General features: G+C 41.2%; 1 protein-coding gene across 1 annotated transcript in view; it reads left to right on the forward strand.

Moving 5' to 3' along the window:
- Positions 1-13,721, forward strand: part of GUCY2F (guanylate cyclase 2F, retinal) — a 96,825-nt gene that overhangs the window by 25,980 nt on the left and 57,124 nt on the right. The window contains 1 exon segment of the mRNA XM_045068288.1: positions 8,278-8,374. Coding sequence (XP_044924223.1) covers positions 8,278-8,374 — 97 coding nt within the window.

Here is a 13,721-nt window from a genome sequence, read left to right on the forward strand (position 1 = left end):
CCACGTTGCTGAATTGTTGTATGAGTTCTAGTAGTTTGGGGGTGGAGTCTTTTGGGTTTTCCATATAAAGAATCATGTCATCTGCAAAGGGAGAGAGTTTGACTTCTTCATTACCAATTTGGATACCTTTTATTTCTCTTTGTTGTCTGATTGCTGTTGCTAGGACTTCTAATACTATGTTGAACAAGAGTGGTGAGAGTGGGCATCCTTGTCGTGTTCCTGATCTCAATGGGAAGGACGCAAGCTTTTTCCCATTGAGGATGATATTTGCTGTGGGTCTTTCATAGATAGATTTGATGAAGTTCAGGAATGTTCCGTCTATCCCTATACTTTGAAGTGTTTTAATCAGGAACGGATGCTGGATTTTGTCAAATGCTTTTTCTGCATAAATTGAGAGAACCATGTGGTTCTTCTCTCTTCTCTTATTAATTTGTTCCATCACATCGATTGATTTGCGAATGTTGAACCATCCTTGTAGCCCTGGGGTGAATCCCACCTGGTCATGGTGGATAATCTTTTTAATGTGCTGTTGGATCCTGTTTGCTAGGATCTTGTTGAGAGTCTTAGCATCCATATTCATCAGTGATATTGGTCTGAAATTCTCCTTTTTGGTAGGGTCTTTGCCTGGTTTGGGGATCAGGGTAATGCTGGCTTCATAGAAAGAGTTTGGAAGTTTTCCTTCTGCTTCAATTTTTTGAAACAGCTTCAGGAGAATAGGTGTTATTTCTTCTTTGAAAGTTTGGTAGAATTCCCCAGGGAATCCATCAGGCCCTTGTTTTTTGGGAGGTTTTTGATCACTGCTTCAATCTCTATTCAGGTTGTCAGTTTTTTCCTGGTTCAATTTTGGGAGTTTATAGTTTTCCAGGAATGCATCCATTTCATCTAGGTTGCTTAGCTTACTGGAATAGGACTGTTGATAATAACTTCTGATGATTGTTTCTACTTCCTTGGTGTTCGTTGTCATCTCTCTTTTCATTCATAATTTTATGAATTTGAACTTTCTCTCTTTTCTTTTGGATTAGTGTGGCCAATGGTTTATCAATCTTACTGATTCTTTCAAAAAACCAGCTTCTAGTTTCATTTATACATTCTACTGTATCTCTGGTTTCTACCTCATTGATCTCAGCTATAATCTTGATGATTTCCCTTCTTACGTGTGGAGTTGGTTTGATTTGTTGTTGATTCTCCAGTTCTTTAAGGTGTAGAGACAGCTGCTGTGTTCTGGATTTTTCAATTTTTTTGAGGGATGCTTGGATGGCTATGTATTTCCCCCTTAGGACCAACTTTGCTGTATCCCATAGGTTTTGGATCGAAGTGTCTTTATTCTCATTGGTTTCCATGAATTGTTTCAGTTCTTCTTTGATCTCCTGGTTGATCCAAGCATTCTTAAGCAAGGTGGTCTTTAGCTTCCAGGTGTTTGAGTTCCTTCTGAACTTTTCCTTGTGATTGAGCTCCAGTTTCAAAGCATTATGATCTGAGAATGTGCAAGGAATAATCTCAGCTTTTTGGTATTGGTTGAGTCCTGATTTGTGACCCAGTATGTGGTCTATTCTGGAGAAGGTTCCATGTGCACTTGAGAGGAATGAGTATTCTGTTGTTTTAGGGTGGAGTGTTCTGTATATATCTATGAGGTCCATCTGGTCCAATGTGTCATTCAGTGCTCTTGTTTCTTTATTGACTTTCTGCTTCGATGATCTGCCTATTTCTGAGAGAGGCGTGTTAAGATCTCCAATGATTAGTGTTTTCATATCAATATGACTCTTCATCTTGATTAACAGCTTTCTTATGTAATTGGCTGCTACCGTATTGGGGGCATAGATATTTAAAATTGTTAGATCATCTTGGTGGATAGTCCCTTTAGGAATGATGTAATGTCCTTCTGTATCTCTGACTACAGTATTTAGTTTAAAATCTAATTTGTCTGACATGAGAATCACTACCCCAGCCTTCTTTTGAGGGCCATTGGCATGAAAGATGCTTCTCCATCCCTTCACTTTCAGTCTGGGTGTATCTTTAGGTTCAAAATGGATCTCTTGTAGACAACATATGGATGGGTCATGTCGTTTTATCCAGTCTGCAACCCTGTGCCATTTTATTGGCGCATTTAGGCCATTCACATTGAGGGTGATTATTGGTAGATACGTTTTTATTGACATCATGTTACCTTTGAAGTCTTTCTTTCTGTAGATTGTCTCTATATTTCTGTTCAATGCTATTCTTGGGCTTTTTCCTCTTTTATAGGACCCCCCCCCCTTAATATTTCCTGCAGTATCGGCTTGGTGGTTGCATAGTCTTTTAAGCCTTGCCGGTCTTGGAAACTCTTTATCTCTCCATCCATTTTGAATGTCAGTCTTGCTGGATAAAGTATTCTTGGCTGCATGTTCTTCTCATTCAGTGCCCTGAGTATATCTTCCCAGCCCTTTCTGGCTTGCCAGGTCTCTGTGGACAGGTCTGATGTTATTCTGATGGGCTTTCCTCTGTACATAAGGATCTTCTTTGTCCTAGCTGCTTTCAAGAGGTTCTGCCTACAATTATAATTCTTCATTCTTACTATTAGGTGTATCGAGGACTTTCGAGAATCTGTAATCTTGGGGGGGAAACCTTTTGGCCTCTAGTCATGAACGCTGGTTCCATTCACGAGATTTGGAAAATTTTCATGAAGAACTTGTTCCACTATATCTTCTACACTTCTTTCTTTCTCCTCCCCTTCAGGGATTCCAGTAATTCTGACGTTGGAACATTTCATGGCATCATTTATTTCCCTGATTCTGTTTTTGTGGCTTCTAAGCTGTTTGTTCCAGGCTTCTTCCTGATCCTTTCTCTCTATCTGTTTGTCCTCCAGATTGCTAATTCTATCTTCTGTCTCAGTTACTCTAGCTTTGAGAGAATTTAGATTAGATTGGAACTCATTGAGAGCATTGTGAAGTTCATCCCTCGTAGCTTTCAGCTCTTCCCTAATATTGAAAACATGATCTCTGGTCGTTTTCAGTTCGGCCCTAATCAATTCCGTTTGGTCCCCCATGGCTTTCTCCAACCTAGCTATTGCTTGGATAATTGTTAGCCTGAATTCTCTTTCTGACATATTGTCTATGTGGATAGCCGTTAGCTCTGTTGCAGAAGGCCCATCCTCTGTATTTTTCTTCTGTTGGGCATTCCTCCCCCTAGTCATTTTGGTGAGCGATGGCTGAACGCGTGTAGCTGGGTGTATCGACTGTGGTGCAGTCAAAATGCACCCTGGAATGCTTCTCAGCAATCAGGGTTCCCCACCCAAATGATAGGAAAAAGAAAAGGAAATGAAAAAAAGAGAGAGAGAGAGACAGGAATGAAAGCTGTAACAAAAGAGAAGGTTCAGCCCAAATGGGCCCCAAGTTAAGATTTATGAAGTAGACAAACAAAAAGACTGATAAAGTATATGACAAGAGAAAAAAATATATATATTTGCAAATATATATATGCAAATAAAGGAAGAACCTTGTCCAAAAGAACCCCGAGTGTAAGATTTATATACAATCAGGACAAACACAAAAACACAGAAATACCAGTGGAAGAAAAAGATGGGAGAGTGGTTGTAAATTCTCAGTGTGGGTGAGGAAGGTTGTTTTGATTCTTCCTGGCTGTATCTTGATATTTTTGTTAAAGGACTCAACTTTCCTAAGATAAAGGGGGATTAGGAATTGGTTTACCTATAGGGGTGGCATTGATTGGGGAAAGGGAATTACCTTGAAGTAATCTATATGAATCTATATGAATATTATATCAATCTATATGAATATTAGAAAATAAAAATTTAAAAAAGGAATAAACTAGACTAAACTAAAAATTAAAAAAAGAAATTAAAAAAAATAGAAATGCAAAAGGAAAACACAGGTGTATGTATCAAAAAGTTCAGGTTAGAAGGTTATTATGGAATTTGATGTACTGGACATCTCACTGTGACGGTAAATAGGTTAAAAAATTATCTATATAATAATAAAAAATTATCTATATAAAAAATGACCCAGAATAGTGGGAACGAATTAATAATAAAAATTGTCCTATGAAGTAGTGGTGGTTGTTCTCTTGTTGTCTTTTTTTTTTTTTCCTTTCCTGGTTGGTTTTCTGGGGGAGGGGCCTGCCACGTGGTTTTCAGTCAATGATGTTCTCTGAGTTAAGTCCTCCCGCCCCCCTCAAGGGGGTGGGCTCTGAGGAAACTGGTTTTTTCAGGCTTTTGTTCTCTTGAGGTTTTTATGTTTATTCACTTTTGTTTTTCTCTCTCACCTTGACCGCTTCTGATGGTTTTTGTAGGTTTAGAGGAAAGCAAACTGCACCCTGACCTCCCTCTCAGAGAGAAGCCTCAGTCTGGCTGCAGAGCCCAATAAATCCCCCCTTGGCGGCTGGCATTGCAGGTTCCCAGTCGCGGTCCCTGGGGACTCAGGATTTTTTGCTTGTACCCAAAACCACGGCAGCGGCGGCTGTCTGGGCAGCTCCAGACCGCCAGAGAAGTTCCAAGCAGCGATCACACACTGAGATTTTCCCGCTGGCCCGGGCTGGGGGTGCCTGGTCTTTCTGGGTCCGAGAGCACCGGGCTGGCGCTTGTGTGCACCTCTCTCAGGGCACGACTCGGATTCTGATGGCACAGCAGGGCACTCGCGTGGGGACTGCAAAAAGGCTGTGCTTCTGTTGGCTGGCGAGGCTCCCAGCCCCTCACGGGAGCCAGGCGCCATGCACTCTCAGGCCCGCTGGTGGTTCAGGGACCGAGACCTGGTTTCTCCGCCGCACTCTCTCTGGCTCTGCGCCAGGGGTGGCTGTCCTGGGTCTGGGGACTTAAGCCCTGACCCTAACACCCCGATTTAGGCAATTTCCCCCCGATGATCCTTTGCTCTTTTTTGAGTGCTTTCTACCAGACTCCCAAGTTAATGCTGGTCCCCAGGTGCAGGGCACTCTCGTATTGGGATATTACTTTCCAAGGGGTCGCCTCTGGTGGCTCCTCCTCCTTTTGTTTATCTTCCGATATCAGTCCGACATTCCCACTCCGCTTTACCTGCCCATTGGTGTCTTCTGCCCCTATAGAGATCCAGACGTGTATAATTTTCATCTCAGACTGATTTCATGGGTGATCGGAGTTCTTTGGAAGGTAATCAGCTCACTTTAGGGTACAAGTTGAAAGGGCGCCTCCTCCTACTTCCCTGCCATCTTGTCTCCCCCCCTAATCTTGGCATTTTAACAGTTGAGCTCTCCCCAAATTAAGATGATTTGAGGAAAGTAAAAAATGAAATCAACCATGACCCTCCCACTTCACACTTTCCATTCTGCTAACCACACCTTTGTTATCTTTTTGTAAGAGTGGTCCTCACAACAATATGACATGAACTTGGTGGTAATGGAGTGGAGCTCCTTTGGCAAGTTCTGAAAAAAATGTCCAGAGTGTACTAAACAGCTGTGTAAATTTGGACAAGGCACTATACCTCTCTCAGTCCGAATTTTCTCATTTGTAAAATGAAGGGATTGGATTAAGTGAACTTGAAGAGCCCTTCCAGTTCTGATGTTATAATGAGTCTGTGAAATCCTAGCTCGAAACTCTAACAGGTGTTACTCTTGGCGTTTAGTATGTTGGCATCACAGCAAAAAACAAACAAACAAACAAACAAACAAACAAAAACCCCCAAAACCATTCTTATTCAATTTCCTTATATTAGAAACTTGATAAAGCCATACAGAGTGGTGGGTATCTTATGAATTGTTAAAGCACACTTGACAAAAATATTATATCAAAGGTGGTTCTTTTTAATTTCTGCGGCTGTGACATACTCCGGCTCAGAACAGAAATTTAATGTATTGAGTTTAGTTGCTGCCTAAGACCAGAGTATTGAGTTAACATCATTAGATGCTTAGGGAAAATAAATGTCATCTAATCAGAAATCTCCCCTCTCTAGGGAGATTTGAAGAGTAGTGGGCTCTGGCTACATAATGCCAAAACATCCCATGGCAAGATTGAAAATGGAGTCACTAAGCTGCTTAGGTTACTTGTCAACCTCCCAAAAATTAAAATGGCTGGCCAATGACTGGCCTCACTGGTCTTTCCCATGGAAAGGACTGGTTCTTTCAGCTTAGAGTGAGCTCAATCTGCAATTCTTGTGAAGGAAAGGGGGGAAAGTCTATAAAATCACAAGGGGGGATGTTTGGAGTTTGTGGGCTGAAGGGCCAAGAAGGCTGGAGAGGGACATGATTGGAGATGGACATGATTGGAGAGGAATATGAGTTTGAGACAATTGGTACTTGAAGTGGTCACTGAAAACTCAGAGATGGGAGAGAGGCACATCATTTCCCAGAGTCACTTGGTCCTTGGTACTTCAGCTAACAGAGCACAAAAGATGCCCTCTCTTTGCTGCCTGCCTCCTTCTCTCGGCCCACCACGGCTACATGACTTTCTGATGAGTGTCTGATGAGTTTCTGTAATAGATGGTGATTATTTGCAGGAGAGTGACTCTCTGTTCCTTCCTTTTCTCTGTGTTTTGATTGTTTAAGATTTTTTTTCCAGAAAGAAAGACGTGCAAAGAACCCAACCACCCCAAAACAAAGGATTCTTTGAACTCCTCCTTTCTACCGACTCTGAACCAGATTGCCTCGCCTTTCTATAAAGCTCTTCAGTGCTTTGTAAAACTAATGATGATAATGATAATAATTAGCTCTAATACTTTCATGGTGCTTCATGCTTTTTGAAGCACTTTCACATATATTATCTCATTTGATTTTCAAAACTACTCTATAAGCGGGTAACACACAAACTATTATCTGGCTAGACAGATGAGGACACGGAGCATGAAGAGGTTAAATTATTTACCCAAGATCATCTGGCTAATTAATGACAGAATCTGCACTGCACCCCAGGTCTCTGGATTAGGAGTCCAGTTGTCTTTCTACTAGAGTGTGTAGCATGGTTATTTTCACAGGTGTGCCTGCTTTAAGACATCACCACACATATGAAACAGATAAGTTAGGGGGTGAAGATTTACTTCGCCAAAAGATTCATGTGCTTTACCCAAGAATTCATTATAGGGTGCTTTTAATTTTCACCACAGGGCAGCAGCTCCCACAGTGATAAAGGACATACTTGTGGGCAGACAATTAGAAACACATTAATTGTTTGTTTACAAACCAGTGGACTCACTGAGACTAACAGACAGTGTTACTGGTGCTTAAAGCTACAGTGACATCGCAGACTTGCTTACAGTAACTTGACAAAGCATTTTGATTCAGTGGTTGTTTTCCACACTCTGGCACAGGCTCTAATACATTCCATAGGGTGGCCATTAAGGGGTTGTGGAAAAAGCGAAGCCAAACTGTAGCTGTCAGCACCCTCAAGACAAAACAGAACAAAACAACCACACAGACTAAGTCCAAGGTATCCTTCAGGTCCTTAAGTTGCCTGGTCGACTCAACTGAGATGACCTACCTGGCAGTGTGGGTAGACATCAAACACTTCTATGTGTCTAGTAATTGATTTATAGGAAATAATTACATTTGCTGCAAATTAATGGGCATGTTTGAAGAGAATCAGGTTTAAATTGTGTGTGTGTAATGCACAGACAAGAGACCAATTCAGTAAAAGAAAAAAAAAAAAACCTAGTCAGCCCACTTGTTTGGAATCATGTAGACAAAGCAACCAACTGATTGAATTTTTCCACTTTTCAACCTGTTGCTTTGGCAACGCATAGATGCTACTTCACAAGACAAGTGATCTTTGGACAGAAATCTGGGCCCGCAGCCAGGGACCAAGGATTGGAGTGCCAGCTCTGCCTCAGGCTAGGGAATTGCACAATTTGCTTAATTTTTTTTTGTTTCCTGAATGTGTTTTTGTGCCTATAAAATAGAGATGAATGCTTCTTGGCCTGGGTATTATTAGAATATGTACTGTGGCATAGGAGAAAGGGTTGTGAGTTCTTTATGAGTATTGCAAGGTGTTGTTTTGAATGTGCTCTTGATGTGGGATCACCATTTTTTGGGGGGGGTCACCATTTTATTAGTCTGACTTACTGTCTCCATGCAGCAGCCTCATCCTTCCCTTTTGGTGTCTCTTCAATAGTATCTTCATTTTTCTCTTTTGGTCTTTGTAATTCTGTGAGTGGTGAGAATCAGGGCTGCTGTTTCTCTTTGCTGTGGGTATGAGGGTAAAGATTTATGTGTGGTTAGTCTCCCCATTATCTTGTATATTTTAAAACTTCCATCACAGGGCAAATTTATCCTGGGTTCACAAAATGCCCAGCTCCCTGTGACCCTCTGATTTTACACTTGTTTCAGGTGTCATATAAATAAAATCCAGTTGATTAAAGGACCCAATAGAATTCTACTGACTTTGAAGGATGTGACGTTTATCAATCCCCACTTTGGCAGTAAGGTAAGGAGCAACCCCCTCCCTTGCTGTTCAATATGGTACTCACAAGCCACTGGTGACTACAGAGCACTTAACATGGGCCAAGTCTGGGGGCACCTGGATGGCTCAGTCGTTTAAGGGTCTGTCTCTTGATGTCGCCTCAGGTGATGATCTCAGGGTGGTGAGGCTGAGCCCCGTTTCGGGCACTGCACTCTGTGTGGAATCTGCCTGAGGTTCTCTCTCTCCCCCAACTCATGCTCTCTCAGTCTCTCTCAATATCTCACTCACATCAATCAGTCGATCTTTAAAAAAAAGCACATGGTGAGTCTAAATTGAGACGTGCTCTAAACGTAAAATATACCCTGGATTTAGAAGATTTAGTGCAAAAACATGTAAAATATCTAATTAAATTAAAAAGATTAATTACATGTCAAAATGATGATACTTTGGATGTTGTGGGTTAAATAAAGAATATCTTCTGCTAGATCAGCTCTCACTTCTGCCCTTAGAGATTCTATTTTGCCACTAATGGTCTTCTCCAACGTAGACATTGCCTGGATAATTTTTACCCTGAATTCCCTTTCCAACATACTGTTTATGTCCATATCTAATAGTTCTGTGGCAGAGGGCACAGTCCCTGAATTTTCCTCTGTTGGGTGTTCCTCCTCCTAGTCATTTTGGTGAGAAGCGGTTGAGGGGATGTAGAGCTGAGTATATCAACCATGATCCAGGCAAGGTACACCTCTCCATGAATGATCTCCTGCCCCAGTAGAGATCTAGAAGTGTATAATCTTACATCTCAGGCTGATTTCATGGGTGTTCAGAGTATTCTGGTAGATATTTAGCTCAATTCAGGGGACCAGTCGAAACAGGGTCTCCTTCTTCTCTGCAATCTTGCTCCTCCCCTCTGAAAAAAACATATTAAGATTATTCTTACCTGCTTCTTATGTTTTTTTTTTAACATGACTATTAGAAAGATTAAAAATACATATGTGACTCAGGTTACAGTTCTAGTGGAAGGTGCTGTCTTAGAACAGTTTTGTGAAGGCCACGCAGTGCACTTTGAGCAACAATGTAGCTCTGACTTCATATAGCCCTTCTTCAGTATATCTGAACTCCATGTTTGAGTGCTTATTCCTCAAGGGCAGAGATCCATTTTCTTTTAATGTTAGCCCATAGCTCCCAACCTTGTGCTGATAGTGTAATAGGTGCTTGCAAAAGTTTGGTGAATGAATCAATGAGTGAAAATCAGTTGAATGTCCCTGGGGGGTGGCGCGCAGTTCTGTTCTGATGGTTATTGTGTAACAACTGGTGCTCTTCACTGAATGCCTGTTCTGACCCTGGACTAGGCTTTGTGAGAGATGCCTTCAAGGAAATTATAGTTAAGTCAGAGATGCAAACTATACCACACAAGGGATCTGATAGCTGCCATATTGCACAAAAGACACTAGAAATATGGTGAACGTCAGAGGAGATGTATCAGTGGAAGAGGGGTATTTTTTTAAGAGACTCAGCACTAAAGCTGGGTCTTAAACAAGGACAGATAGGATTTGTCTAGGTCACAGGTCACAAACTGGTAACCACTTTTGTTTGACCCTTATAGTTATAAAAAATAGTGGCCAGAACTTTGAAATTGGGAGATTGCACATAAAGACCTGGATTTCTGGGTATTTTAATTTTCTTATTTTTTTAAATGATTTTAAAAATTTATTTGACAGAGAGAGAGAGAGTACAAGCAGGGAGAGTAGCAGGCAGAGGGAGAAGCAGAGCCAAAGGCAGATGCTTAACTGACTGAGCCACCCACACTCCCCTCTGGGTGTTTTATAAAGGCTGGAAGATCTGTCAGCCTTGGGTATTTTCATGGCAATTGTTCAGGACTCAGTAGTAGTTACCCTTTTCGGAAGAAACATGCTCTCTGCATTTTGACCCACTTGCCATCACTCTCTACTATCTTACATTCGGTCTATGTGACCAATTTGTATTTTCCTTCCTGACCCCAGGAGGCAGAGAAAACAGCATAAACAAAATCTTGGAAAAAAAGAAAGCATGAGGGGGCGCCTGGGTGGCTCAGTGGTTAAGCCGCTGCCTTCGGCTCAGGTCATGATCTCAGGGTCCTGGGATCGAGTCCCGCATTGGGCTCTCTGCTCAGCAGGGAGCCTGCTTCCTCCTCTCTCTCTCTGCCTGCCTCTCTGCCTACTTGTGATTTCTCTCTGTCAAATAAATAAATAAAATCTTAAAAAAAAAAAAAGAAAGCATGAGGAAGAGTTTTGTCAACTGTAGTAGTAACGGGAGAGGTTGTCTCTTTGTGCCTAGTGTATGTGGCCAAAATGAAGACATTTGCTTGTCCAAATTCTAGTATAGTGGTAGCAGGATATAAGGAGAGAATGCAAAGCACATCCTATTTGTCCCCATGTGACATTTACTTTTACTAAACCAGTATACCAGGTCTGAGAATTCAGGATCTCTGTGACCAAACTGATCATTTGTGTAAACGTGGCCGAGAAAGGTATACTTGAACTAGTTGGTTGGGTGATGATGGGATTACATGGCAATACTCTGTGCAGTTGGAATCAGATGAAATGTTCAGCTGTTTAGCTTAATTCTCAGTTACAACCCTAACTCTGATTTGTTTTAGTCATCTATTTTTTTTTTTTTGTAAGGTTGATATCATGTTCCTGGAAATGTACTGCTAAATGCCAAAATTATCATTGTGGCTGAAAGGTACATTCCACCCTCATTCCATAAAGATGTACTGATGTTAGTCTCTATTTTTGAAGCCATTAGAGGACCCTGGAACTCACTCAGGGTGATAGAATTTGTCTGGATTTGTCATACCTCATATGCCTCCTATGAAATTTCTGATCTTCATCAGAAGAGGCAGATACTGGAGTGCAAGCTCTGAAAGATAACCTGATACTGAGAAAACAAGTAGTTACTTCTATGACAAGATATTATCCAGAAATGGGTAATCTGTAGTAAAAGCAGGTGATTAGAAGTCATCGTTCTAAATGTAGCAATCTTTACTAAAGTGGTCAAGAGCAATACACCTGTTTTTAAAAATCCCACTTCTGGGATGGTTTCAGTTCATGCCCATTGCCTCGAAGTTTTGGCTCTCAAGTGTCAAAGCAACAAACACAGATCGATTTCGGGCTGAATTAACTCTCTCTTTGCAGAGGCCTTGCAATAGTCCAGTGAAGTGTGGAAAAGCTCCCTCTACCCTTCTCTCTTTCCTACCGAGACACAAAACATGTTTGGGTTTTGTACAGCGTTGCAAGAAATCACCAAAGATAACAGGATAGGGCTACTTTCAGATGAACAAAGTACCCAAGTTTTTAAAATCTTGCTCACGATGACAGATCCTTTCGTTCACTTGTGCATACATTTTGGTGTAGTGAGAGAGGAAAAAACCACAACCAATAATCACTTTTCACTGCATAAGTGAGAAAAATGAAGAGCAACAGGGACTGATAGCCTTATAGGGAATGTTTATTTTATTTTTTTACTATTTTGGCCCTGGTGGAAAAGGATGGCATTATTCTAAACATAGTTCTTGAACTCCAGATCCTTTTTGGCATTTGGCTTGTATCAGTTTCTGATAGGAAAAGGTAGGGGAAGTGTACATTTTCCCAAATCGCTGTGTGGTCACAAACTTGCAGCTGGCTGTGTCTAATCAGTCAAGAAGCCAAGCCAAGAATTCCATCCAAATGGAATGTATGAAAGTATAAACTCTTGGTGAATATAAAATTAATCCAGTCTAGAAAAATTGGCAGGTCAATAGAAGTCAGGTCAGGAAAGGAAGTTTTTAGAAGAAAGTAAAGCTGAAGCCCAAATGTATGTGGATTTTGGCAGATTCTCTTGCTCTCTCCTGTGCCCCTTCATGCAGAGGTCTATGTCTCAATATACAGATCTAAGTGCTCCTGCTGAGATATGAAAATAAGGAATGAAAGAGAAGTAGATTCCTCCCTGGCCTCGCTCTGTTGAGGAGAGTTCAGGTTGATGCAAGGGTTATGTGAAGAGTCAAGTTTTACATCTTGTCTGAATTGCGAGCTGTTGGGATCTCAACACATTAGGAGCTGGGTATAGTTTACTAGTGCCTTGGAACTTCGTGATAGTCTTGTCTTGATAGAATGAACTTAACTCAGGGCTAAATCGACTAGTTATCTTTAGTTTATCAAAGACCATTAAGAGCAGAGTATGTGAAAGTACTTAAGATTTATTTTTATTCGCAAGCAAGAGTGAAACAGAGTGTGGTGCATTCGAAAAAACACAAGACTGAGAATGGTAACTTCCATGTTCCTCTTCCAGTGCCGATAGCCCTCACTAGGTCTATATTTCCTTGTTGTAAAATGAGGGTGTTAGAGTTGAAGGGTGTGGGGGCTAGTCTACACAATAATAGCTCTGAATCACTGTAATTTCAAGAAAGGCACATTTGGAGACCTGGAGAAGAATATGAGGAACACGTTGATTTATGATTTTTTTCATATGAAATAAGTCTGCTGGTTTAGTTGAAGATAAAGCTGGTCGATTTTAAAGGTTACTACAGATTACAGATAACTCTTCCTCTTGTCATTCAATGGTGCACTTCCTGGTCCTCTTTTACCAGACTTATGTGTACAAGTTAACAAATCAAGGAATAAGGAACTTGGTCTGTTTAAGCATCAGACTCATAAATCATGGGCAGACGATCTACTCACTCTCTACTGTCTTATTGCTTTCTGGGATACCTTCTGCCATTAATCTTGCCTGCACAAGGAAGGCTGCCATTCAAGATGGCATAACAAAATGAGCCAGGCGTGAGAGCCAGAAGAGTGGGATTATGTGCTAGTTCTGCTATTGATTTTTTCCAAAATGATAGATGCTTGTGTTCTTATTTTTGTCTATTGAGTGAGGATCCCAGATTAAATTATGACTGGTGTTCTTCTCTGCCCCCCCCCCCCAATTTCTGATTCCTTTTTAAAACATTCTTTAATTTATTCATTTGAGAGAGAAAGAGAGTCTGTGAGAGAGGGAGAAGTGTGGTGCAGAAGGAGAGGGAGAAGCAGACCCCCACTTTTTCCCATGACCTTGGAGTCATGACCTGAGCCAAAGGGAGATGCTTCACTGACTGAGCCACCCAAGCATCCCCCAAATCAGAGATCAAATCCTTTCTAGGAGATGGAGGTACCTACGAACATTTACCTTTCTTTCATGGTATACAGAGGTGAAGCATGATAACAAACCTAGCCTTAAAAAAGTTGTGCTGGGGGATGGGCAAATTAACCTCATGTTTACAAAGTTCAACTCATATAGTTACTATCTGAGGGAAAAAAAAGAAAAAAGAAAGCCAGATGAGCACAGTATCTATACCACAGTTCATTGCTTTGTCCTAAAT

The sequence above is a fragment of the Mustela putorius genome, unplaced genomic scaffold, assembly GCF_011764305.1.
Source record: "Mustela putorius furo isolate JIRA1106 unplaced genomic scaffold, ASM1176430v1.1 tig00003901_pilon_pilon_pilon, whole genome shotgun sequence".
Lineage (NCBI taxonomy): Eukaryota > Metazoa > Chordata > Mammalia > Carnivora > Mustelidae > Mustela > Mustela putorius.